This window comes from Podarcis melisellensis (genome assembly GCF_964234715.1).
Source record: "Podarcis melisellensis genome assembly, chromosome: 3".
Lineage (NCBI taxonomy): Eukaryota > Metazoa > Chordata > Lepidosauria > Squamata > Lacertidae > Podarcis > Podarcis melisellensis.
This window is the reverse complement of record NC_138530.1, coordinates 39,495,193-39,520,686: the sequence shown is the minus strand read 5'-3', so window position 1 is coordinate 39,520,686 and position 25,494 is coordinate 39,495,193. Positions and strand designations below refer to the sequence as shown.

At 40.4% G+C, this 25,494-nt stretch overlaps 2 protein-coding genes across 4 annotated transcripts in view; one reads left to right on the top strand and one right to left on the bottom strand.

The window, feature by feature from the left end:
- Nucleotides 1–822: 822 nt before the first annotated feature.
- On the bottom strand, nt 823–25,458 carry ZNF318 (zinc finger protein 318). Of its 3 annotated transcripts, none has more exons than XR_014166822.1 (11): nt 25,097–25,458; nt 20,948–21,177; nt 14,379–14,982; nt 12,656–14,065; nt 11,566–11,665; nt 10,979–11,262; nt 8,439–8,639; nt 7,891–7,990; nt 7,353–7,471; nt 1,161–6,914; nt 823–1,045 (listed from the first exon to the last, which is right to left on the bottom strand). XR_014166822.1 is itself a non-coding variant. In XM_081905336.1 (11 exons), exons 1-11 carry the CDS (start codon nt 25,310–25,312, stop codon nt 1,456–1,458), a joined length of 7,971 nt encoding a protein of 2,656 aa, XP_081761462.1. In that variant the 5' UTR covers nt 25,313–25,458; the 3' UTR covers nt 823–1,455. The 3 variants fall into 3 exon arrangements, 2 of the variants coding, with proteins under 2 accessions (XP_081761462.1, XP_081761461.1); XM_081905336.1 differs by having other exon boundaries at nt 823–1,464; nt 2,217–6,914; XM_081905335.1 differs by having other exon boundaries at nt 823–6,914.
- ABCC10 (ATP binding cassette subfamily C member 10) overlaps nt 25,179–25,494 on the top strand; it is a 31,273-nt gene continuing 30,957 nt past the window's right edge. Inside the window, exon 1 of the mRNA XM_081905354.1 lies at nt 25,179–25,301. The gene's annotated coding sequence lies outside the window, so the exon portion shown is untranslated. The remainder of the gene's footprint in view (nt 25,302–25,494) is intronic.

Sequence of the window (25,494 nt, the reverse complement as noted above, 5' to 3'; positions counted from 1 at the left end):
GAGAGGCAGAAAATGTTTACTAAACTTACTTCTTTGATCAAAACCACGAATCCACAGATGTGTGGAGCTGCAACAGCAGTGTGACCTCTACTGCACCTGTTGATATTCCAAGCAAAGTAAGAAGCATGTCTTTGCTGCCCCACCACCTGAAATCCTGTTCATATATACTATCAAGCAGAGTACAGAACTGTAGCAGCAGAGTTGGCTTCCGAGCTGTCAGTAACCTATGGATACAGACAAGCAAAGCAACCACAATCCCACCTCTTCCTTTATGCTACCTTGCTTCTGATATTGGTAATGGTGGTTGCTAGCAGCAATTCCTACTTTTGTACCTCTGTAATGTTCTGGGTCAGCACAGAAGTGCGAGTGCAACAGTGTAGGCTGAACAACTGATAGTACAAGTTAATTGTATTTCCACCATAAATATTTATTTACTTAATTCAACTACATTTTAAATTAGCATAAACCCTTTTTCTGTTTTTTAACAGTTCATTCATATCCCACTTTACAAACACTAACTTTACTTGTGGACATCTTTTAAAACATAATGGGGGGGGGGGGGACCAGAAGTTTTCAAAGCATTTTTACCATACTGTTTTCTTTTAAAATTGAAAGAACGTTAAGTTACACACCATGTTTAACCTGCTGAATATTTAAGCAAAGTTTTCTCATAATGCTGCATAATTCATGGCTTGATTTAATTTCCAGTGTGGTGAAAATGGGAAATTAACTGAAGAACCAGTTGTCTGAATGTTCACAAAAAAAAAAACCACAACTTGTAGAACCACTTATTTAAAGAACAAAGGGGAAAATTGCAATATCTTTGATATACTGGGTTTATTTTAGATTTACAGATAAACCTTTTATATAGATCCATGCAAACGTTTACTTCATATCTTGACAAGCTGAATAAGTGAAAAACCTTCACAAAACAGTATTTTGCGGCTCAGGGGTTCATTCAGGCATGTAATGTCTGGGTATGTGAAGTGAATCCAATCCTGAGAGCAAAGTTGAGATCTTCTATTTCTTCTGAGCTGGGCAGCTGCTAAACAATTCAACACAAACAGTTACTGCATTACAATACAATGAAATGAAATGTGATTTCAAATCATGTAAGTGACCTCAATATGCAGAGTCCAGTTGTTGGGCCACAGCCTTACCAAATAGTTTCCGTCTCCAAAAGTGAGTTGGTAGATTTTTCTTCTTTGCTCAGCGAGATGATATCCACACACACAGTAACATGGCATTACAGTCTGGATTACAGATGCAATTCAACAACGTAATTACAAGTCAAAAATGCAGAACAATCTTTATGCATTTTACATTTTGTGCAACAAAACATGCATAACATTTCAAATAAACTTTCTGCTCAAATGTTTCAGCAAGAGCCTTCTTTTTTCTTCAAGTTCAGAACAGGTGTTCTTGCGCTTGTCACTGTTGCACTTGGAATGTTACTTACAAAAGCTGTGTAAATCAGAAACCAATAAAATAGTCAAAGAAAAATGCAAAAAAACCACAAAACCCATATATGCCCCAACAGCAATAAACCCTCCAAAGGTCCACATACACACTGGCTGCATTCCCACAAAATGCCAAACTATTGTTTAAGCATTACAAGGAAAATCTGCAGCAAGCCGTGAGCTCACTTGCTACCACCTTTTTCCTCCAGTACAGTCATGACATTTGGAAACTTTCACTTCCATTTTAGACCAACTGTTGCTTAGCTTGTCTTGCTGTCCATATCCAGAGAAAATGGAGCTAGTCCTATGGTTGGTGGAAACAAGCCAACTTCATATCATAGTTTATGAAGCTTAAGATTAACCACAGTTTGTGTTTCAGACATAATGTGAAACTGTGATTAATGCAACGTTCAATTTCCTCACAGTCACACCAGGAGAGGTAAAATGAAGTGTGCAAGCTAAAGGTTCACTGTTACGCATTCTGATAATGCTAAACCATGGTTCTGTATTATATGTGAAGGTTAGTTATAGATGAGTAATTGCATTTTAACTGCAAGAAATAGAAATGAAATGTTCTAAGTTCAACAAAATTGTTTATACAATCCAATATGTACAATGGTGTATATTTTTCAGGGCAAATGAAGTTCAGGCTTTAGCAAATATCTACTTCAAAAATATCTAACATATCAAACTCAAACAGAATATTTACAAAATCTACACAACAGCTACTCAAACATCAGTATTATCTGAACTTACCAGGTACTCTGCAGAGCTTTCAGTTACTTCTGAAGTCAACTTACTGTTAATCTCATATCTACTATCATTATTTTCCACTTCATCTGTCTTGTTTAACTCCCTTGCAGATGCCTGCATCTCATTCTTGACAATGTACAATTCGTTGTCACCTGAGCCCCCCACTTCTACAGATGTTTTCTGTAGATCTAGAAGGAAGGATTCCTTGCACTCAGTTGCTTGGCATTGTACGTTTTTTTCATCGCTACTCAATGGTGGCATATCAGAAGTGCTGTCTCTGCTAACATCTGATTGCAATACCATGGAAACTGGAGACATGTCCTGCATTTCGATGAGTGACATGCTTGGTCCAGCAGTGCTACCATTTGATGCAGGAGACACTATGTCTGGGACAATTACATCAGAAACCAAGGAGCAAAATTTATCCTCTTCCTCACCAGATGCTAACTCAACAAAAGCAATCATTTCTGGTTCAATTGTAGGTTGCTCAATGCCCAATTCTCTAGTTTTGTTGGACCCTAAAGAAATGGATGAAATGGTTTCTAACTTTGGACTCCCTACAATATCCTCATTCAGAATTTCAGATGGTAGGATGCCCAGATGTTCACGTTCTACCTCAATATCTCCCAGACTAAAATTAATGGTTTCTATTTCCAGGCTTGGTTTCAATCTAGGAGAATCATTAGGCTTTATTTCTCCAGACTTTGGAGAAGGGGTTGTAGAATGATCAAAGTTAAGTTCTGAATAAGTGCTATTCAAGTCCAAGTCACCAGCTGCTGAGGTATCCAAGATCCCAGTGTTCATGTCTGTAAATGTAAAGGCTACCTCTCCAAGATGCTCAACACTGATTTCTGTTGGAAGAGCACCTAGTGGTTCTTGAACCATCTCTGGCTGAACACTGGAAAAGTGAGTGCTATATGTTTCTACAGAACCTCTCTCTGCATTGTCATTTAAACTGAGATCAGAGTCAGAAGGCCCACACCCATTATTTTTTATAAACATTAATTCTGCACTGGAATGAAGTTCATCATTTGCAGAAGACATACTGCCCAAAGTTTCAGCTTCCTTAGCTTGGGAATCCTTGGTTTCACAGCTTAATGGATGCTGACTAATTTCTTCATGTTTCCCTAGTGTACTGCTTATCATTGTTACGTTAACAAGGCACTCATTTGACATCTCTTCTGATACTGGAACACCAACTACATTACAATTTTCATCATCGTTTGGTTGAGAACTAGTCAACAATTTTTGTTCATTATTTGTACAGGAATTATTAAATTCATCTGTATTTAAAGGCTTCAACCCAGGATCTATGTTCTGGACCTCTGAAGTCTGTGGCCTTTCATCATTGATTGCTGATTCAAGCCTATCAAGGCCCACATTGCCCCATTTTAGATCCAATAATGGTTCTTTATTGGAACTCTGATCTATCATTGCTATTTGAGGATTTTTCTTATTCACTTTTGAAGATGAGGTTGGCTCCCATGCCAGTGGACTCTGAACACGCACCTCTGAAACCCACATAGAAATTGTTGATTCAGAGCTGTCATCAAGTTGCTTATCTTCTGTTATAGTATGGCCTTCTCCCTTAGGGGTATCAATTTGTGTTTCAAATAACCGAGACTCCTGCTCCTGACTAACAACAAACTGATGTCCTGCAAATTCTGAATGTTCTCCTCCTACATCTCTCTCACCTAAACTTGTCAAATATGCTTTCATCTCCAAACTTTTACTGATCTTGTTTAATTTGGATTTATCATTTTTCTGCTGGTTTTGTGACTCGTCGCTGATGTCTGTGCCACTTGCCACACCAACATCTTCAGCAGTAAAGTCAGTCTCATTTTCTGCCATTTGCATTATTAACTCTTTCTTACCAGGAAATTTAAACTCTGCCATCTCATGCCCCAGAGGTTTATTGCTAACATCTTTTAGAAGAGCCTCTTGGTCTTCTGACAATTGCAGTGCTAATTCTTTATCATCAGGAGATTTATGCTCTGCTGCCCTGCACTCCAATGAATTCTGGCAAAATTCTTCCAAAGAAGTATTGCTTTCTGGCAACTGCATGGCTAATCCTGCTGTCTTAAATTCAGATCGTTTCTTGCTAACATCGTGCTCTTTTAAAAGAGCAACATGGTCTTCTGACATATGTAAGTCTAATTTCTTATCATCTGGAAATTTAAAGTCTGTTGTCTCAAAGTCTGCAGGTTTGTTGCAAAAATCATCCAAAGGAAAAACACTGCTTTCTGACAACTGCACTGTTAGTTCTTTATCGTCAGGAGATTTAACGCCTGTTGTCTTAAGGCCTGTGGGCTTGTTGGTAACATCATCCAAAGGAGGAACACTGCTCTCTGGCAACCGCATAGCAAATTCTGCTGTCTCCAGTTCCGATGACTTCTTATTATCATGTTCCTGTGACAACTGCATTGCTGATTCTTTATCATCAAGAGATTTAAACACTGCTTCCTCACACACAGATGGATTCTTACAAAGTTCTTCCAAAGGAGAAGCATTGCTTTCTGGCAACTGCATGGCTAATTCTGCAGTCTCCAGCTCTGATGGCTTCTTGCTAACATCTTCTAAGAGATCAACATGGTTTTCTGACAATTTCATTTCCAATTCTTTATCATCATCAGATTTAAAATCTGTTGTCACAAGATCAGCGGGTTTGTTGCTAAAGTCATCCAAAGAAGGAACACTGCTTTCTGGCAACTGCAGCACAAATTCTGCTGTCCCCAGCTCCGATGGCTTCTTAGTACCAGGTTCCAGGGACAACTGCATTGTTAATTCATCATCATCAGGAGATTTAACCTCTGCTGCCTCACATACTGAGGAATTCTTGTAGAGTTCTTCCAAAGGAGAAGCATTGCTTTCTGGCAACTGCATAGCTAACTCTATTGTTTCAAGTTCAGATGGTTTCTTGCTAACATCTTCTAAAAGAGCAACACGATCTACTGACAACTGCACTGCTAATTCTTTATCATCATCAGATTTAAAATCTGTTGTCTCAGGGGCATTTACTGAAAAATCATTGGATTCATATTTTAATACTGACTGTGCATCTGAAAGAGAGATTTTCTTTGATTCCCTCTCAACACCAGTTTTAAAGTTTTCTTCATAGGCTGCCAAAAGTTTCTCAACTTCAGCATCATCTGTTTCTGGGGTCTTGTCATTTAAAGGGATTTTGTTAACATCTGAGGTACTGTGTATGTTTTGTAGAGTTTCTTGTGTGACAGGCTTGCTGTTTGGTTTGGGATCTGCCAGCTGGTCTGTTTTCTTCTGTCTCTCAACAGGATTTGATTTAATTTTATCTGAAGTTGCAGAGTTCACAGACTTGCTATCAGCTGGACTCCTCCCACTGCGGTTGTAGAAAATATCGTATAGATCTTTGGCATTACCTGCTGCCAGGCAAGAGTTCTTTTTCTCCAGTTTTTTAACATGGTCTCCGAAAATAGTTGGTGGTGGCAAAGGATGGGGACACATGGGCACTGCCAGTATGTTTTTATCATCCTCCGACACACCAGGAGCCATGTCATCTGCAAGGATGGTTGCTTGTTTTGGTGGCACTGCGGGTGGAGGTGGGAATGCCATTGCTGGTGGTACTGGCAGTGCTACTGACAGCGGTGGTCCTGATGGCGGTGGAAGCAGAGGACGAGACCGATTAGGTCTCTCAAAAATACCCAATCTTGTAACTTGCTCCTTTATCACAGCAGCAAGTTCCCGTGCCTTTGCTTGTGCTTTTGCCACAACATTTGCTTGCTCCTGTGCCTTTGCTGCTTGTTCCTGTGCTATTGCTGCGGTCGCCTTTGCATGTTCCGCAGCTTTTGCAAGTTCTACAGCCCGGGACACAGCTTCATGATCAGGTTCCTCTGTTTGTTCTGGTACCGTTGCATTCTCCTGTGAACCCTTTAAAACTACTACTTCTCCCCCAAATGCTTTCGAAATAATATCAGGAGGTAGAACAAGTTCTGGATTACCCTCTTTTACAACAGGAAGTGGCTTGGTGCTAGCACCAGAGGATTTTATGGATAAGAAAGTATTCAAAGGTGCAGGCTTGCTTACTGTTGCTGTTGCTGACTTTCTGAGAACCATCATGGGGGCTGGTAAATTGGGCCTGATTTTTGCTTGTGATGATGTTGAAACAACTGGTGTCCAGGGACTAGTGTGCGGGATAACAGTTTTCCCAGACAATTTAATTGCAATTGGCTTTGAATTTGTTTTTCCAGATTGTGACTTGCTTTCTTTATCTTTACTTTCCTCAAAGCTCTCCTCCTTAGGGGCAGTTACATCTTTGCCTTGATTTTTTTCATCTCTCTCAGTCTTCCTCCAGCTGAACTTTCCAAAAGATGTCATTCTTGTCTCCTTTGGTGGTTCTTCTTTTTTCCCTTCCTTCTTTTCAACCTCTTTGTCATCTTTTTTCAATTTAAGCTTAATCCCACATTTCTCGCCATTAGAAACTCCTTTCCTTTTATTAGACTCATTTTCATTATCCCCATCTCCTAGTTCTTTGGAATTCTTTGGTTCCTCTTTACTTTTTCGTTCCTCTTTCCTTGCCACTTTTACTGCTTTTTCGTCTCTCTCTTCTTTTTGCTTTTCACACAGCTTCCGTTTCAATCGGCGTTCTGTTTCTTGAATCACAGACAATCCTGCCTGACGGTCAATGTTCCTTCTCTCTTCATAGAGTGGATTTTCATCCACATATTTCTGTGAAGACAAGGAAAAGTTTCAGCACTGTTACTTAATGTGAAATTTCAGTAGTGGTACAGGTTTGTCTTCCTCAATATTTTATCTTCCTCATCACCACCCCACTACTAATTGTACTTGCTGAGAAATGCAAGAGGGAGGAGAAAGAGTGGTTTTCCTAGACAATTATTATTCAGAATATCTACATTAGCAAAGCTCAGTCGGTATAGCATGAGACACTCTCAGGTTCATAGGTTCATACAGTGACTCAAAAAGATTGAAAGTCCTTTCCAGCTCTACCTGGAGATGCCAGGGACAGAATTCAGAACCTTTTGCATATTAAGTATATGTCATGCCACTTAGCTATAGCTTCTCCTCCCTTTTGCAACAGAAAAAGACTTTAAGACTTCAATAAGATGACTTTTAAACATTTTTATTCAAAACAAATACTCCAGGTACCTTATATTTCTCATTATGTGGATTATTTTTCACATGTTGTTCTGCTGATATCTGATCTCCAAAAAATTCTTGGCACAGCTGACAGTAATATCCAGTGACTGGGATTAGAAATTCAGAACCTGAAATGCCGCCCAAAACAATCAATTACAGAAATAAGATAATAAGACATGCTACAGCTTTGAACAACAAAAAATCCAAACAAAACACAAAAAGTACACACAAAAAAGCCCTACAATTGAAATGAGCCAGTTAACCATGGATTCCACTTGAAACAAACTGATCTGAAGAATGGAAACTACACTTGTTCAACAATTCTTATCACTGTATACTTTGTTTATCATTTAAATACAAATTTATGTTGCATTTCAATCCCCAACTAATTCAGTAACAGAGCAATTCATGCAAACAAAATAGCTGTCAGACGTTTACTTGGAAGTGACAGTCTTTTGTTGACACTAATAAGACAAAACATTTCTTGGCAGTAAGGTGAACAATCTTGCCCTCCTAAATACCACTTAAACTATAAAAAGCAACTTACCTTTGGCAGGAACTGGTATCTTGTCAATGCGTTTTGTAAGGTCTTGCTTTGTTTCAGTTTGAGCCTTCAAATCCCAAGGTCTGTTATATGGATCCAAGGTCTATTTACAATGACAAAAGAAATATTAAAATGAGGTCTGCTTTCCTGCCAAATGCTAAAAGCACTGAGGAAAAACAGAACTATACATACCAAGTGGGCATGTACTGAACTGTCTCACATACTGACACTCAAAATGAAGCTGGGATTCAAATAGTTACCCTCAGACATTGAATATGTAAGAAAATATAAAAGTTGTTCTGTTTGATGTTTAACATATTGGTATCTTAATTTTGGGTTCAAAAAAACAGAGGGCGTTCCACATATAAATGTGGAAAAATAGAGTAAGTGACAAACCATACCAAAAAGATTAGGAATAAGAACTTATTCCAGACTGTATTTTCTAAAAGGAAAGTTGATTGGCATGTAGTTATTTGCTTTCTACAAAACATTATTTTACAACTTGGAAGAGCAAAATTAAAACTACTTAATGAAAACCCGATAGCACACACCTGTCTGTGCTTCTTATTATGCATATGTGTGAAGAAATCAAACATGGTCCCACAGATGGTATTGCAGTCCTTGCACCAGTGGTTTCCCGTGTCATAATAGTCATAAATATTCGTTTCCTGGGAATGCTGTTTGGATGGCTGAAAATGAGATTCTGTAGACTTGGGGCTCCTGCACCCAGGTTTGTCGTTAGTTTTTAAATCCTAAATTGAAAAAAAATGAAATATTACTAACTGTGGAATGACAGCCAGTGCCTCAAAACTAGCCTTTAGTAGAAACCACACAAAATATACATATATGTAACTATATATCACCTGCTTGTCAATGCCCAGGATAATTCCACCATTTCAGTGAGCTGGCACTGCTGACTCAGATGTTGTTCAGTCAACAGGAAAGAACTTCCAACGAGACTCAAGCATGTTGCCAAGGTTGCAGGTACTAAGCAATCAAGGGATGACATCCCATGGAGTACACGGTGCATGTGTGCGGTATGCATACTTAAGTACAAAATACTTAAGTACCAAATACCCAGCAACTCCCAATGAATTTGTAACTTCTCAAAAACACTTAAAAGTCTTTGAAAAAGCCAGTCACTTTGCATACTCTCTCTATATGAAACAAAATAAAATAAACACACACCTCTTCAGATACACGAAAGCTCATACCAATAACCAACCTAGGTGGTCTCTAAGATGCTACTGGAAGGAATTTTTTTATTTTTATTTTGTTTTGTTTCGACTACGGCAGACCAACACGGCTACCTACCTGTAACTACTTTATATGATACACTCTATATTGTGGCAAAACGCAAGTGCTCAGGTTCTAAGGTGTCACTGAAGAAAGCTTGCAGCAGAAGAATCTGGTCTGTCTCAAATCTTGAATTACTGACTCTGCTATTGCATTTAACATACATGAGAAATAGGGTCTATTATGTAATGCTGTTTGACTCTTTGATCCCCTAGAAGTATAATATATGTGATAAAACTCTTTAAAAATCCACATCCCTAGGAAAGCCTCCCTAAACGAGTTGTAAAGAGTTGCAGGGGAAACATAAATTGCTCTTCCAACCTATTGTTAAGAACTGACTGGATCAGGAGACCAGAGTACCAACATAAGACCCTTGTATTCTAGTCAAGATACTGTAGTTTTTTCTTCCAAAAATGTTTAGGTCAGTCAGTGAAGAAAAGCATTATGTTTAATGTTGTGTGCTCATATCCTCTAGCTCCCTTCTTTGAGAATTATAAAGAATGTTTTGGCATTATATAGACATCCCCCTCCTCTTTCACTGATCTGCTTGCTCCCACAAATAATGGGCTGTGAGCTCTAGAAACTGATTAGTTTTTACATGATTGTAAGAGCAGATATGCTGTGATCAAGCCAATGGCCCATCTAGTCTAGCATCCTGTCTATGGGAAGCATACAAACAGGGTCTGGTCGGCAAAGCAGATCACATATCCAGTGTTTTCCATAGTGTTTCACTTTCAGAAGAACTGGGAAATTTCTCTTATAGTTTCCAAGTTAATGAGTAGCAGAAGGGAAAATCCATCCTGATGCAAGCAGGCTGTTTTGGAAGGCAACCCAAATTAGAATTGCATTCCCACTAAATTTTCTTGGGGTTTTTTCTGTCATTTTTGCAAAGACTGTGTCACTCCACACTTGTGATCGACAAGAAAAAACATGCATGTTGTCTCCTTCCAGAATAATTATCAGATTCTTTACATCAAACCAGAAAATGCCACAATGATTTCTTCCCTTTTTAAAATGTTTATTAAAGAAAATGAAGGCTATTGCAGGAGCATGAAAAATCTGCCTGAGGTAGATTTCAAGTCAAAAGGTAATCATAGCAAGTCAAAAGATAATCATAGCATTATTTAAGACAGAAAAAAACAGGAATGAATCATATTCAGCACCACATAGACTTCTCTCTTTATGCACTTCCTCAGGCTGAAGGGGAGAAAAAAAATCAACATTATATTATGGGTGTTGTGTTTTTAGCAATTTCTATTAATTCAATTTATGTACGTTTTTCAAAACTGGACAACACAGAAAGCTATTTGAAATTAAAATTACAAGCTCCATGAAATAATCAACATTCATGGTCCTTCAGAAACTACTTGATAACTGTTGTGCATAAACATTCTGTTTTTTTCCTACTCTGCAGAATGTCATCAGATTATTCTAACACCAGCCTCCTCTTAAAATCATTCCCTCCACTCCTGGACCAGTGGAAAGGATTCAGGAAAGACTACTACCTCACTGTCTTAGGCCTTTCTATCACCAACTTCCCTGTGGGAAGGATCTTGATTATTATTATTTTGGTTGATATTGTTTATTGTATTTTTTACTTTTAAGTCACATGGTAAGAATGTGTGACCCCCAAAGTCAGGATACTAATAATAAATAAAAATTATGTCAAACACAAGTGACAGCTTAACAAAGTTTGAACTTAATATGTAAGAAGCGGGTGGCAAGAAATTCTTCCAAACACCCTGTTTTTACCAAAAGTGAGAACATCAGTTAGAATCAGCACTTAGAATTTTACCTTGACTGAGTTGGAAGTTCTCTCCTGACCTTTTGCATTTTCTGACTTGTTTTTTTCTGATGAGTCTTTATTTTCTGAAGATTGCTTCCGGGACTTCTCAAATATATTAATACCCAGGATCTGAGCTACTTTGTCAAGCTCAGATTGTTTCTTCTCTGCAGCCTCTGCATGTAACTTCAGCTGAGAAATCTCATTCATGATGTTCTCCTGTAGTTTGTTCACTTCTATTAGCAAAGGGTCTTTGTGTCCATCCTTCTCCCTACGTTTCTTCCGCAGCATCTCCCCTGAGTCGGTCAAAGTAGTGGAGTAGGAAGCATAAGAAAATCATGTTAACACATGCAAAATTATTTTGTGTACTTAAATGTGACCCACACCATTCTGTTAGGCCCAAATGCCAGAAAGTTATGTCCACATTACTGAATGAAGAACTGGCAATAATCAATACAGGATCCACAATAATTAATTCCTGTTTAGGATAATATTTAGGGGTGCCTAAATTAGTAGAAGTAAAAATAATCCTACACTTGGTATCACCACTATAGAGCATCACAGGGGAAAATGAGGCATAAAATGAGAGAAAACAGTACCTTGCTGTTTTAAAAGTCGTTCTAATTCAGTCCTGAGATAGTGCAGTTTCTTTTGTCGTGCTTCCTGTTCAGACCTCAACTTCTCTCTTTCCTCCATTACCTAGAAAGTTAATGAAGGAAACAAAGATATAAAAATACCCTCTTTCATCGACCAGTTAAAGAAACACTGGGATGACTCCCACTGCTTTTTCTTAAATTTGTGAAATTCCAATAATCATGTTAAAGTATCCTTGAGGATTAGTATCTGATGCAAATGCATCTCTGCTCAGAGGTTGCAGCTCATTTATTCTATGCTGTATCTATGTTGATTTTTCAATCAAAATAAAAGTTTAATAATTAAGTAACTTTTGCTTTTCTCTCAACTACAGAGGAAGTTCTTTGAAATGAGTGAAGGGGCTGCAGATGGAAAATGTCATTAAAAAAAATCATACACACCCCTTCCTGCTCACAGAAGCCTCCAATCTGAAAGAATGTTCTGTCAAAGGAGGGACACAACTGGATGTTTAATTAAAATTAAGCATGCTTAAGCCCACTGAAATCAATGGGCTGCAGCACATACTAACTCTGTTGGAACGTAGCCATAATCTACTGCAATGTAATAATATTTAAGCATCCATTTTTGGAAATATTTGCCTGTTTTCCTGGTGAATTTAGTCTTGTACTAGTTACTATCCTAGAATCTTATTAGTTAGTAGATGTTTCTCTTCACTCCTAAATGAAGACAGCAAATGCACAAATGCAACTGAATATAAAAAGAAAACCTAAAAGAGATTTTTATGAGAACCTTGCTAATTTGGGATATTTCACAGGACTGTAATCTGTTTCACTTTGTTTCAAGAATTTTAAATGCTACTTGAAACACACTAAGAAACTCAACTCAGTAATAAGATGTGTCCTTGTTTCAAGTGTTTATAAGGCATCTCCTGCCACAGATTAATTGAACAGTCAAATATTTTTAAACACTGGAGGCACATTCTATTCCAAAAACAGCAATCAAGATTGAAAAATAAACACAGATACTCAGCATTCTTATGCCTTTAGATTGTGTGTTATAAGAAACAAAATTATCAAGATCATTAAAAATACTCACCTTTAGCTTCTGAGAAGCCCGATTTCTTTCATCGGATATTCTTTCTTTAACACTTTTAAGAAAAGGCTGAGAAAGCTGAGGGGATAATTTTGAGTAAGTCGTAGCACTAGGGATTTGTACAAGCACAGAGTCATCTCTCTTGGTATCGGGAGTCCCTTTGCCTGTGGAAACCGTCTCAATAACTCGGAGGTTGGGTCGCGTGGGATTTGATGGTACTGTCAGTGTGACAAGCCCATGTACATCTGAAAGTGTGGGGTCAGCCTGCTGAGGAGCAGCATACATGGGCCAGCCAGATGCTGCATATGCCATATAGTGTCCATATGCATCATAACCAGGAGGGGGCATTGTGGGAGATGGATAGTTTTGTGGCAGTTGAGTTGCAGTGAATGGTGAAAAGCGAGAAACTCTATACCGGGAAACCGAAGTGGATGTAGAAGACAAATTAGGAAGAGGTGGAGCCGATGGAATTAGAGATATTGGGGAAACAGACTGTTCTGGTATGGGAGTGGGATTATTTTGCCCTACAGTTATGCTTTCTGTGTGCTCAGAATTTGAAATAGAGGGTATATCTTTAGATGGCGGGAAAGAACCAGAGGGAGAGAGAGAGTGATGCTGCCTTGATTCTGGAGAATGAGTGTCACTACGACTGCGACGCCTCTCCCTAGATTCCAATTTATGAGACGTTATTGAATGACGATCAGGAGAACGAGATGCTTTCTTCCCATGGAGTCGTTCCTGAGTGCGGGCAGCAAGCTTACCAATTTCAGCTACCCCAATGTCAAGACCAATAGTTTTGAGCAAGTCATGAATTTTCTCATACTCTGGTCTGGATTTTCCAGGTTTTACAGAGGGATTCGCAGGAGGTGGAGAACTTTCTTTCAGGCTTTCAGGTTCTTTAACAACATTAAGTGTTGGCTTTAGAGTAGCAGGGGAATTAATGCTAGAGTCATCTTCATCATCGCCATAAAGAAACTTCTCTTCATCCTCAATGTCAGGAAAGCCACGCCTTCTCTTTTCCTGAGCACTGGTAGAATCTGCCATCATACCAAGAATGCGTGAAAAGCCACTCCCATCCTGGCTGGCTCTTTCATGAGGAAGTAAGAAGTCACTGTGCCGGTCTTCAGGCTCCGATATGGACTCATGATAGTCTTCCTGTTTCAAAAAACTGCCGAAATTCTGTTCGAAGGGGGAAGTGTTTTGCTGTTGGCCAGAATTTAGTTTCCAATTATGCACACTCCCTTGAGACTCTTTATTTGTAGATTCTGCAACTGCACTTTTGTTGAACTGTTTAAGGAAATTCTCCACCTCAGATGAAAAAGGAGCAATGCTGCTACGCTTCTGCGAAGGAGGATGATCTGTAATAAGGGGAGGCTCTTTGAGAGAGGCAGAACTGCTGGAAAAGACTTCAGGCTAAAAGAAAAAAGAAATAATTGTCATTTGTGAATACATTCAGTGATAACCAATAAAACAGACAAAACTTTGATGCACCAGGATTGTAGCCAGTGGTTTAGAACAGTAACAGTCAACCATAGGAAGGTGTGAAAGAGACACAGCAGTTCCTAAATATGCTGTTATTTTGGCATTTAAGATTCCACAACAGCAATGGTGACCTGGGTATTGTTCTGAGGGTATCTACTCCAAAGATTAAGTAAAATAAATTTACTAAAAAGCAGCAAAGTGTAACGGACAGTTTAGTAAGGAGAGAAAAGAATGTAGGCCAAACCTGCACAGAAGAATCCTCCACGCGTTTCTTCAAAATGGACTTTTTGGGCATTGCTGGTGCTTCATCCGGGCTATAGAGATACCGAGGTTCAGAAGACTGCAGTGGGTTGCTTCTGTCAGGGATCATATAACCATGTCCAGGCAATTCTCGACTCAAATTTCTGCTCAGCTCCTCTTCTCTTTTTCTCCTAGCACTTTCAAGCTCGCGGAAATCCAGATATGGTGGGCTTGGGCTCCTACTAGGACTTCGCTTACGATAGTTTCGTGTCCCTGGCAGGAAACCCTGAGGCTCTATGCTCATATCAATTAGTCTGTTGTCTCTGTCATATCGAGGACGTTTGGGCTCTCGCCCTCTATCCTCTGATGAATACGAGGACTTCCTAAGTAGTACACCATCCCTATCAGTTTCCCTTGGGAGAGCCTGTAGATGGTCATAGTTCATGCTATAGTCTGATTGGTGGAGGAAAACATCCCTACTGTGAGAGTCCTCATTATGTCTCATACTGAAAGGACTAGAAGCATTTTCCTCACAGGAGGGATATCGCTCAAGGCTTCGAGGACGTGAAAGGCCTCTGCTAAATATTGGACCATCGGCCAAGTCATCCCTGATAAGAGAGGCACATAAGTTACAACAAAGTCAGCAACTTGGAACTGCATCCCCTAAACTCAGAGAGGCGTAAAATGCATGATTCATGCTTTGAAGCTAAGATGGCTGGTTCTGGAGATGCTGCATATTAAGCAATACCTTCACCACTCATTTTAGAGGTCTTGATATTTATGACCATGAGACATGCAACATAAACAGAGTGGGAGAGCCAAGACCTGAGAGCACCTTGTTCCATGAGTGAAATTTTGCCCACAGAACTCTGGATCCAACCAAGTATCTTTATTTTATACAGCTTTTAAGCATTAGCCTAGCAGCCACAGGCAACAACAGGCTGCATGCAGGTGAGTGAGTAGGTTGGCAGAGGAGAGACAGAGCGTTCTGCTACTTCTGAGCCCAACAGAGAAACCCAGAGGCTGCCAGAGGAGGAAAGCCTCCTCCTCTTGGCCCAGCACAGAAACACAGTGCTTTGTTCCTCCTTTGCCCTGCAGGCTAGTAATTTTTGTAAGATTATTTCCAAAATACATATACCCCTTAATTGTTTTATTTTAGTTTGGACTACATACATTAAAGTTCATTCATTCTTATGTCTGACTGACCATCCAGGGAAGCAATAACTTCATCAGGATGGAAATAGGAGAAGTGAGCAACCTAACATTACTTAGAAGTATTTTTACACCATGGCTATTATGATTCCTCCATCATCAGCAACAATATTATAGAAGAAAACATAAGCATTTCCCCTGCTTGTATTTTCAAAACCTGCTTTCTGAGATGCCCCCCCCCAATGCACCCAGCATTTAGAAGACAAAATATCACTGGCCTTAACAGTTCAAAGATTTCTCAAAGAAAACCAGTGAAGTTTATATAATATATGCATGTAATGTAATTTGTGAATGAACAGTGAAATGTGGTTTTGCTGATTTCTTGTGGTCTGACATTATGAGCAGCTCATCACACAAACTGCTCAAATAATCAGACCAAAGTGTCCCAACCTCAAATATGAACTGCAATACAGGACAGCAATGCCACTTTGCCAGGAGCAAATAATACAGAATTACATTCTAAGGTTTTTCACAATCTATTGTGTATATCTGCAACCAAAAGGTAGTTGGTTTCCAGGAGAATAAGGTAGATAATGGCAAATGGGACTCAACTGATGAACTCAGTTATCAAACACAGTGCTCTGGTTTAGCTGTAGCACTTAAGCCACTTAAGACCCAATTACACCTAAAATAAGTCCATAGGATCAGGATATCAATTGGAAGAGAGATTCAATCAAAATTATGTTTGTTACAAGATTAAGTTGTCACTCTGAACTAGCTACAAACAATGGACAGTGCAAGTATCCTATATACAAATGGTAAATTCAGTTCTCCAGCATAGAAATTTACTTAGTCAAAAGAGCAGCACTGATGCACACGAGACAATTGTCAGCAGGCTCAGGAAGACCCCAAGATTTGTAGAAATACACAAAAGACTTAAGGCAAAATAATCCAAATGACAATTGTGTATATCCAGTAGACCAGGGATGTCCAACTGGTCGACCGTGATCGACTGGTCGATCCCCGGGAGACTTGACTCGATCATGGTCGATTTTTCCTTTGTGGGGGGAAAATAAATAATAATAATAATAATAATAATAATAATAATAATAATAATAATAATAATAATAAAAAATTTTATTTATATCCCGCCCTCCCCAGCCGAAGCCAGGCTCAGGGCGGCTAACAACAATAAAACAGTACAACAGTACAACACAACATAACACTCTAAAATCATTCATTATAAAAATAGAACCTGACCCTGGCCCCTTGCCCTGGCTTTTTGTTTCCTGATCAACAACTTCGACTTTCCTCCATAAAAATAAAAAAATGACCTGAACACCCCAAAATGGGGGTAGATCACTACCATATTTTTTTTCTGTGAGTAGATCGCAGTCTCTTGGGAGTTGGTTGTCCCTGCTGTAGACAACAAATACTGACTCACTGTTGAGGAGCATGGACAGAAGGAAAATCCTGAAAACAAGTACAGACAACTAGCACCCGAAGCATGGGCACTCAACTACAGGCCCAACTTGCGCCATCCTTGTTTTATGACTTTGCTGTTGCTTTTTATGTCTCAAAAACTCCTCTGTTTCACAAGAAATATCAGAAAAATAAAGAAAATGAAAGCAGTTTCATCCTAGAAATAGTAATTCCCACAAGAAGCACTAATTAGTAAATTTACTAAATGGGTGCTTAATTCTCTCTTAAACTTCAATTCATTTTCAGAAAGTAAATATTTCAGTTCTGTATTTGCTGTTATTGCTAACCTCTTAGATTAGAGTCCACTAAAGATAAAATGAGCAGAAAAAAATAAGTAGTACTGCCGATTGAACAATTAAAAAACTCATGATTTCAATTAAGGAAAAATGATTAAAAACTAGCTTTGTACTTTTTTGCCCATCTCCCACCATTCTTCTTCAGAAAAGGTTGTGTGAAATTATCTGCATGCACCACACTCCTCAGATGCAGACATACCATATTTTCCGCTCCATAAGACACACTTTTCCCCTCCTAAAAAGTAAGGGGAAATACCGTATTTTTCCCTCTATAACACACAGATTTTTTCTCCTAAAAAGGAAGGGGAAATGTCTGTGCGTGTTATAGAGCGAATGTGTGGTCCCTGGAGCCGAAAAAGCAGGCAAAAATCAAATCACGCGTCTCCTAGAAGGGAAACCTGAAAAGAGGAAGTGGCTGCTTTCCTGCATTCTGCCTCAGGGTCTTACTGCCCACCCTCCTCTGTTTCGTTGCTGTGTTTGCTCAAACGGAACAAAGAGCAGGGAAAGCCCCTCCCCTCCAGGCAAGCAGAGGGGAATTCCTCTCTGTGCTCCGGTGCTGCTGGGGGAGAGGGAGAGAGAGGGGGGAGGGGGAGGGAGAGAGAGAGGGGGGAGGGAGAGAGGGGGGAGGGAGGGAGAGAGAGAGAGATGGCTGGCTTGGGTGGGGGGAAACTTTTGCCTTTCTTTCCTCCCTCCGTTAAATCCCTCTCCTGCATTCTTAGCCAGCTGCTTCTCTGCACACCCCTCTCATGTCCCTTCTTTGTTTTTCCTTCGCTCCCCACTTAAAATGTGATTACAAAGCATAGATCCACATGGATCCTCAGGATCTTTGCATTGGGTCACCCCAAATTCACCATCAGATCACATAGCATGTCCATGGCTACAGCCTGCCCCCCCAAAATCACGCACCCACTGTTGCCTGGGGCTGCAATGGTGCAAAAACGTGGTTAAAAAGCATGGATCCTCAGGATCTTTGCATTGGGTCACCCCAAATTCACCATCAAATCACATAGCATGTCCATGGCTACAGCCTGCACCAAAAAAATCACACACCCACTGTTGCCTGGGGCTGCAATGTTGCAAAAATGTGGTTACAAAGCATGGATCCACAGGGATTCTCAGGATCTTTGCATTGGGTCACCCCAAATTCACCATCAGATCACATAGCATGTCCATGGCTACAGCCTGCACCAAAAAAATCACGCACCCACTGTTGCCTGGGGCTGCAATGGTGCAAAAACATGGTTACAAAGCACGGATCCACAGGAATTCTCAGGATCTTTGCATTGGGTCACCCCAAATTCACCATCAGATCACATAGCATGTCCATGGCTACAGCCTGCACCAAAAAAATCACGCACCCACTGTTGCCTGGGGCTGCAATGGTGCAAAAACGTGGTTACAAAGCACGGATCCACAGGAATTCTCAGGATTTTTGCATTGGGTCACCCCAAATTCACCATCAGATCACATGTCTGTGGCCACAGCATGAAGCCCAAAAATGATACATCCACTGCTTCATTCAGAATGTTTTTCCCCTTGTTTTCCTCCTCTTAAAACGATGTGCGTGTTATGGTCAGGTGCGTGTTATAGAGCGAAAAATACGGTATGTGTGTCTTATGGAGTGAATGCAGGCAGGAAAAGCCCCCAAGAGCTGCACACACGCTCTGCGCGCTCTTTAAAGGGAGTGCAGCTCTTGGGGGCTTTTCTACGAGGTGGGAGAAGGACAGCTTGCAAGCGCCACACACACACTCCACGTGGCTCGTGAAACGGAGCTCTGAACAGAGCCTGGGATGCATACAGGCTCTGCTCAGCACTCCCTTTAAAGAATATTTTTTTTCTTGCATTCCCCCTCTAAGAACTAGGTGTGTCTTATGGAGGCGAAAAAATACGGTACTTTCAAAACCTCTTGTAATACTACTATTGATGCTAGCAGAGGAACACTGTTTTAAATCTATTGTTTTTCACTGTGGGCAATATTGTTTACATTCTGCAAGAGTGGTATTCTGGAAGCTTGTCCTGGGTGTTTACTAAATATTCATACCAACTAGGCCCTGCTAAAGTGATGTTTTCATGTGAAGAGTGCAGACTGAATGAAACACACTTGTTACAAACATACACCAACAGGCCACAATTCACACTACGTGTCCTACATATAGAAGAGGCGCATAAATAAATGACCCACCCATCCTATATAGCACTACATGTGAACAAGCACTCAGCAATTTCTTATGATTACAATCTCACTAAACTATAAATGGTCCACTCCTTCTCCAAAGCTTATTTACAACTCCTGGATCAAAGCAACTTTATTTCCTGTCACTGCAGTCAACGTTGTTGTGAACTTCTCTGAAGGATGACATTATATGTTAACTGTCTCTAAATGATTCCTCCCTTATATCCAAGTAAAATAATTAGTCATTTTCCACTGCCTTCACAAAAGCCAGCATGCCTTCCGTCTGCCTTCACAAAAGCCAGCATGACAAGAAGGAGAAAAAGTATTCATCAGATTTCATAAAAGACACTCTCTTATTTATTTATATATACTGGGAATAAAGTACCCAGAAAAACTTTACCAGCACTGCTACTACCATACAGCAGGGAAGAACAAAATTTAAATGTACCCCTCCAGTCAAATGAGCTAATTAAAAAATAAAAATAAATTATGCTTCACAAGATTCTAACAAGAGAACACAAACTGCAAAAAGGATTGTTTGGGACTAAATGCAAGCTGTAAATTGACACCTATTCACTTAATTTTAAGCCTAGTTTATACTTCATAATTTGCTTTTAAGATGATATAGGTTAAACAGTAGCTGGAACCTGAGACAGTTACCTAGAAGTAAGCCCAGTGAACTCAATGGGATTTACTTCTAATAGGCTTGCAGTATACGTTTACCAAATTTGACTACAAAATACAAGCCTGTACAAAATGGATCACTGCAATCATAGTATCACAGAACTGATATAGATATGGCACGCTAACTGAAGTAAGATCAGCAGCAATGGTACATAGGACAAATGTGTTAATTTCAGAATCTCACCAATTTAAGCAATGGTTAAATAGTCTATCAAAATATTTTTTGAGACTGTTAGCAATTCAGCTATAAAGGACAGTCCGCTGTTACCAGCAACTGAGACACATAAAAACTTTATCCACAGTAGTTCACCACTGAAATAAATTCTCATAAAAACTCAAGAGTGTTGATCTAATGAGAATCTTACGTTGCCTTCAGCCAACTAGCTGTTTAACTTCCTAATTTATGCTTTTTTTATCTTCAACTTTCTCCCTTTCTAATTTATGGGCATTTATAATATATTCCATCACCATCAACAACATGGTTAACATTACAGCAACAACAATCATACATTCATATTATTCCTGTACTTGTATGCATTTAGTTCTTCAGAATCTAATCTTACTGCACAATTTTAGTTTAAGAGCTACCACCGGGTTTTGGAAACTACTTGGGAATACCAATACGATGTAAAAGTGAAGAAAGCAAAACATCTCTGCGAGATTCTTGATATATTCCATCCAATACAATTTCCATACCATCTCACAGCAAGTTGGTGATCATTTACATCACCTATGACACGAGAACTAAAAGGTGTAATTCTGAAAGGCTATTCTTCAGAGGCATACCTGTCCAAATCACTCAGACTATCAACTGGTGAGCCTAGTCTATCAGATATTCTCTTTCTCTCAGGTGTGTCAATGCCGTAACGGTCATTGCCAACTGTGATCCGTAAATTCTGTTCCACTGAAGACTCAGAATGTCGACTTGGAGAATGCCGGCCTGGGGAACGTGAGCGCCGGCCCGGGGAACGTGAGCGCCGGCCCGGGGAATATGAGCGCCGGCCTGTGGAACGTCTCTGCAATTGGAGAAAAATACAGTTCCATCATGCTAATTATTAGGATAGATTATGTTATTGTTTTAAGCTGCTTTGACATCACCTTTGTTGCTTTGAAATGAAAACTAATCAAATTAAATTTAAGGAATAAGCCAAAACCACTGTGAAATTAAGCAATTTAAAGTGTCAACGCCAACTTAAATCAGACAATGCACGTCAAACTTGCACTCATCTGCACTGAAGGCATCTGTGAACACATGTGTAGGCAATGGAACTAGATTGACAACTTTACCATTAAGAAAAATTGCAGCCAGTGATTTAGGGCAGAAAATATCCCCAGAGATGTTTGTTTCCACAGAATATTCTCACTTTATTGGAATATTTTGTTTCATAAAATTAATTAGTAATAAAATGGATGGAAAGAATAGAGTTAAATTTGGAGCATTTCAAAGTTTCAACTTTTTTTAGTTAGATGACTGTCTCTGGAAAGCATCTTCTCTCTCACATGAGAACTACTGATTTGTAGATTTGTGTGCTCAAGCATGCATGTATAAACAAGGCTTAATTAAAATCCAAAAACCAAATACAGTGGTACCTCTGGATACATACACCTCTGGTTGTGTATCCTTCGGGTTACGCACGTGGCAAACCCGGAAGTATTTTTCCGGGTTTTGCCACATGCATGCGCAGAAGTGCTCTACCGCACCGTGTGCAGAACAGGCACCTCCAGCTGCAAATTTCTCAGGATCTGACCAGAACTCCGGAACGGATCCCATGCACAACCGGAGGTACCACTGTAATTCAAATAAACTAAATCCAATCCCAATCAATTTAAGGCACTGAAAAAGTCTGATTCAAAATTATCCAGAAAACTCATGTAACTGCTTTGCCGCAGTACATGACTACCGGTGAATTCATGTTTATAAATATGCAATTTTATATGGGTAGTTTTATAAACTCCACCCATGTATCACTTATGCCATGAGCAGAAATAAAACCATAATTGCAGTTTGGGGCTCCTTTATCTAACCTGGAAGTGACTTATGCCCCTCTCAAGTAGGCTACTGTTCACTTCTAAGTTGGGTTTCAACTCCCCAGCTATCACAAGTTTTCAACCTTTCCTTTTCACAACACTGGGCAGCAAGTCAGCAGTCTGGATTTTCAGGAAAATCTTTTATACAGTACTATTAATTTCCAGGACTCTTGCCTGAGTATTGTACTTTATAAATGGTCTGAGTCAATTTCACTATTCTTTAATGCCACTGAATATTTCACGAAAGCTCCTGTTCACTTGGTTGGGCTGATCACAAGCAGCTCTGCTCATTCTAAGCCAGAAGATCAAAAAGGACCAGTAGCAGGTTCTTACTCATAATCTAGGAGCTTTAATGAAAGGTCCCCACAATTCTGTTCAGTTTTCTTGATCTACATATTACATCAGTGCTGTGCCCCCCAGCACTATTTTCCTTAGAGCACAGGTAGCTAACCCCTGGCCTGAAGCCTCCCAAACCATTTCCCTGGCCCTCTAAAGAACCTACCAATTTTGGGAGCAAATAAGAGAGACATAACATTGGGGTGAGTGAAGTAAACAAAAAAACCACACACAGTCTAGTGCCCTGATGGCAATCCAATCAGTCCCTGCCCAGCCATCAGTCTGATAACTTGATGAACAGGGAGGTCCCTGCTGGGCTGGGGAATGTGAGGGCCCACAGCTAAGGGGAACAGCTAAGGGTCAAGGGCCTATGTGCCCTTTGTGCACATGTGAGTTTGGGCATGGAAGCGTGGGGGGGCACATCCACCACTGGCATGAGGTCCCTGGAGTTCTGGTTAAATGTGTATGTGGCCCATGGGTTAAAAAAAAAAAAGCGCTACCCTACCATTAAATGCTTTTTATCTGTAATGATGGGAAAGGATTTGGCCCCACACTGCTTACAGCAGTTTTCCCTCAAACCTGAGTACCCAGCTGTTGTTGGACTACAACTCCCATCACCTTAAGTTAGCAGGACCAGTGGTCAGGAATGATGGGAGTCGTAGTTCAACAACAGCTGGGGATCCAAGTTTGAAAAACACTGGAGACTGCCACCTCTAATTTCCAAGAAATTGCGTGCTAGGCTTAAAAAAAAAATCACTCTTGATGTCTGCCCACATAACTGATTTATTTCCCTCAGTAAGGGCATAAGTATTTTCTAGTACTGCTTTAAGAGATGGGGTATTAAAAGTTTTTATTATATAAACTTAATTTGTCTAACAGCAATCCTAAACACAGTTATCAGAAATCAAATCCAATTGAATATAAAGAGACTTATTTTTGAGTCAATATGCTTAGGATTGTGTTATATTCTGCTATCCCCAACAAGCATAGGAAAATTATAAATCAAAACAAATATACTAAAACTCTTCTAAGGTTACAACTGCAAAGCAGTCGAGCAGAAATTAAAAGATCATGAATTGTGAGGTAAGCCAAAGGCTAATAGACATAAGTATTTAAAATTTATTTGGGTTTCATACCTATAAACAATCAGAACATTAACAATCAATTATGAAATATTTATACTTCCTAAATAATCTATTTAATTTCAATATCCCCATCTAAGAAACTGTTCCTCAGATGCTTAGCTGAAATGATTTTCAAACTAGCAGAATTTCTGAAAATCAAAGGCCAAAAGAGAAGTGAAGTACTTTGGGAACCAAAACAATTACAATTGCAACCAGTGTCATTATGTGCGTATTTACTCAGAATGACTCCACTATGTGTAGTGGGACTTATTTCCTAGTTAGGTAAGTTATGTTGCAGCCTCGTATATGGACAACTGTTTAACTACTTTTCATTCCTGTATAAATATTGCTCCTTTTATTTTATTTTTGTTTATCTTACCTATTCCCATATACACCTGTGAAATTGGACACAATTATTATTTTCCAAAGGACAGGTTACTTTAGCAATTTGCTGTATGACCTAGCCTGTTTATTAACCCTACTGATTTCTCCCGAAATATATTTCAAGTACCTATACTATGTTTAGTTTCAAACTTAGCATGGTCCTACCTTCCTATTCAATCCACAAAGAACTAAGCTCCCACAACCCACAAGCATTCTCTGCTTTTCTAAGAAAGAATAATGACCAAAGAACCTGAAGATAAATTCCCAAAAACATGTTGGGCAACTCTATTAGGAAATGAAGAGTGCGCCTTAGGCAACTGCTTTTAAGGGTAATGGAAGGGCCGCGAATTTGTAGTAGTCTGTTATTGTTATTATCTTCCTACTGCCAGCAAGGGGGGTGGAAGAGGTTTTTCTGGATTTTCTGTCTCATGTTCCAAAATCACTGAACCAGCCTTGGATACCAAAATCACTGAACCAGCCTTATGAACCATAAACGGAGGACAGGTGTACCACTTGCTCCTCCAACTTAGGCAACCTCTTAGGCCAGCTCTAAACTTACTGAGACGTCTCACTAAATTAAATTACTCCCAAGTAAGTGTGCATAGGCTTGCGTCCTCCGTGACTTTTTTGTGGGGGGGGGGGAGCCCGCCAACTTTGGCTTAACAACTATGCCTTTGTGTTAGTCCTCCCCTAACCAAAACTGTGCTTGCAGGTACAACTGTTGGGGGGATGCAAGAGGTTGCTAAGGCCCTGGCCCAGCGATGTGCGAGGTCTTTGTGCACTTCGGGAGCGCGAAAGGAAGGGTCGCCTTTCCTGAAACCTGCAGGAAAGGTGACGACAGGAAGAGACCAAAGGGGATATATCCTCCGTTTGTCACCACTTCGGTGTGTGGCTCAGGCGAGCAAGCGAGCGGGCAGGCAGGGAGCCGTTGCCATGGCCGTGAGGAGGGGGGATAAAGGGGAGGGCGGACTAATATTCCCAAGGCCCGGTCCTTAGGTCGCTATGCCGGGCAAGCCTGCTCTGAGCCGGCTCGGCTCCGGCTCCCCACGGACGGAGACCGTACCCGACTACTGCGGCGCGGGGACGGCGAGCGGCGAGAAGAGCGGCTGCTGGACGGCGAACGGTACCGGCGGCCTCGCGGGGAAGGCGAGCGCGAGCGTGAGCGGCGCGAGCTCCGGCCCCGCGTCGAACCGGAGGCACCGGAGCGGGAACTGCGCGAGCCCGAGCTACTGCTCTCTTTGGACCGGCTGGAGGAAGACACGCTACTGGTACGGTACATGGCGCTGCCGGCGGTGGTGGCGGCGGCGACGGCTCAAGGAGCCCCGAAGGCCAGCCGCCCTCACTCCTCGCCAAGGCTGCTCCTCCTTGCTCCTCCTGTTAACCATCCTCCCTCAGCACACTCCATGCGTGCATGCGCGCGCGCACCGGACGCAAACGCAAGAGCCCGAGGTTACAAAAAGC

Excerpts from the sequence above, each read along its gene's own strand:
- ZNF318 (XM_081905335.1), bottom strand. The coding sequence starts at position 25,312 with ATGTACCGTACCAGTAGCGTGTCTTCCTCCAGCCGGTCCAAAGAGAGC. Across the intron at positions 21,178-25,096 it reads CCCCGCGCCGCAGTAGTCGG|AGACGTTCCACAGGCCGGCG; the intron begins GTACGGTCTCCG and ends CTCCAATTGCAG. Across the intron at positions 11,666-12,655 it reads GGGCTTCTCAGAAGCTAAAG|GTAATGGAGGAAAGAGAGAA; the intron begins GTGAGTATTTTT and ends TTAACTTTCTAG.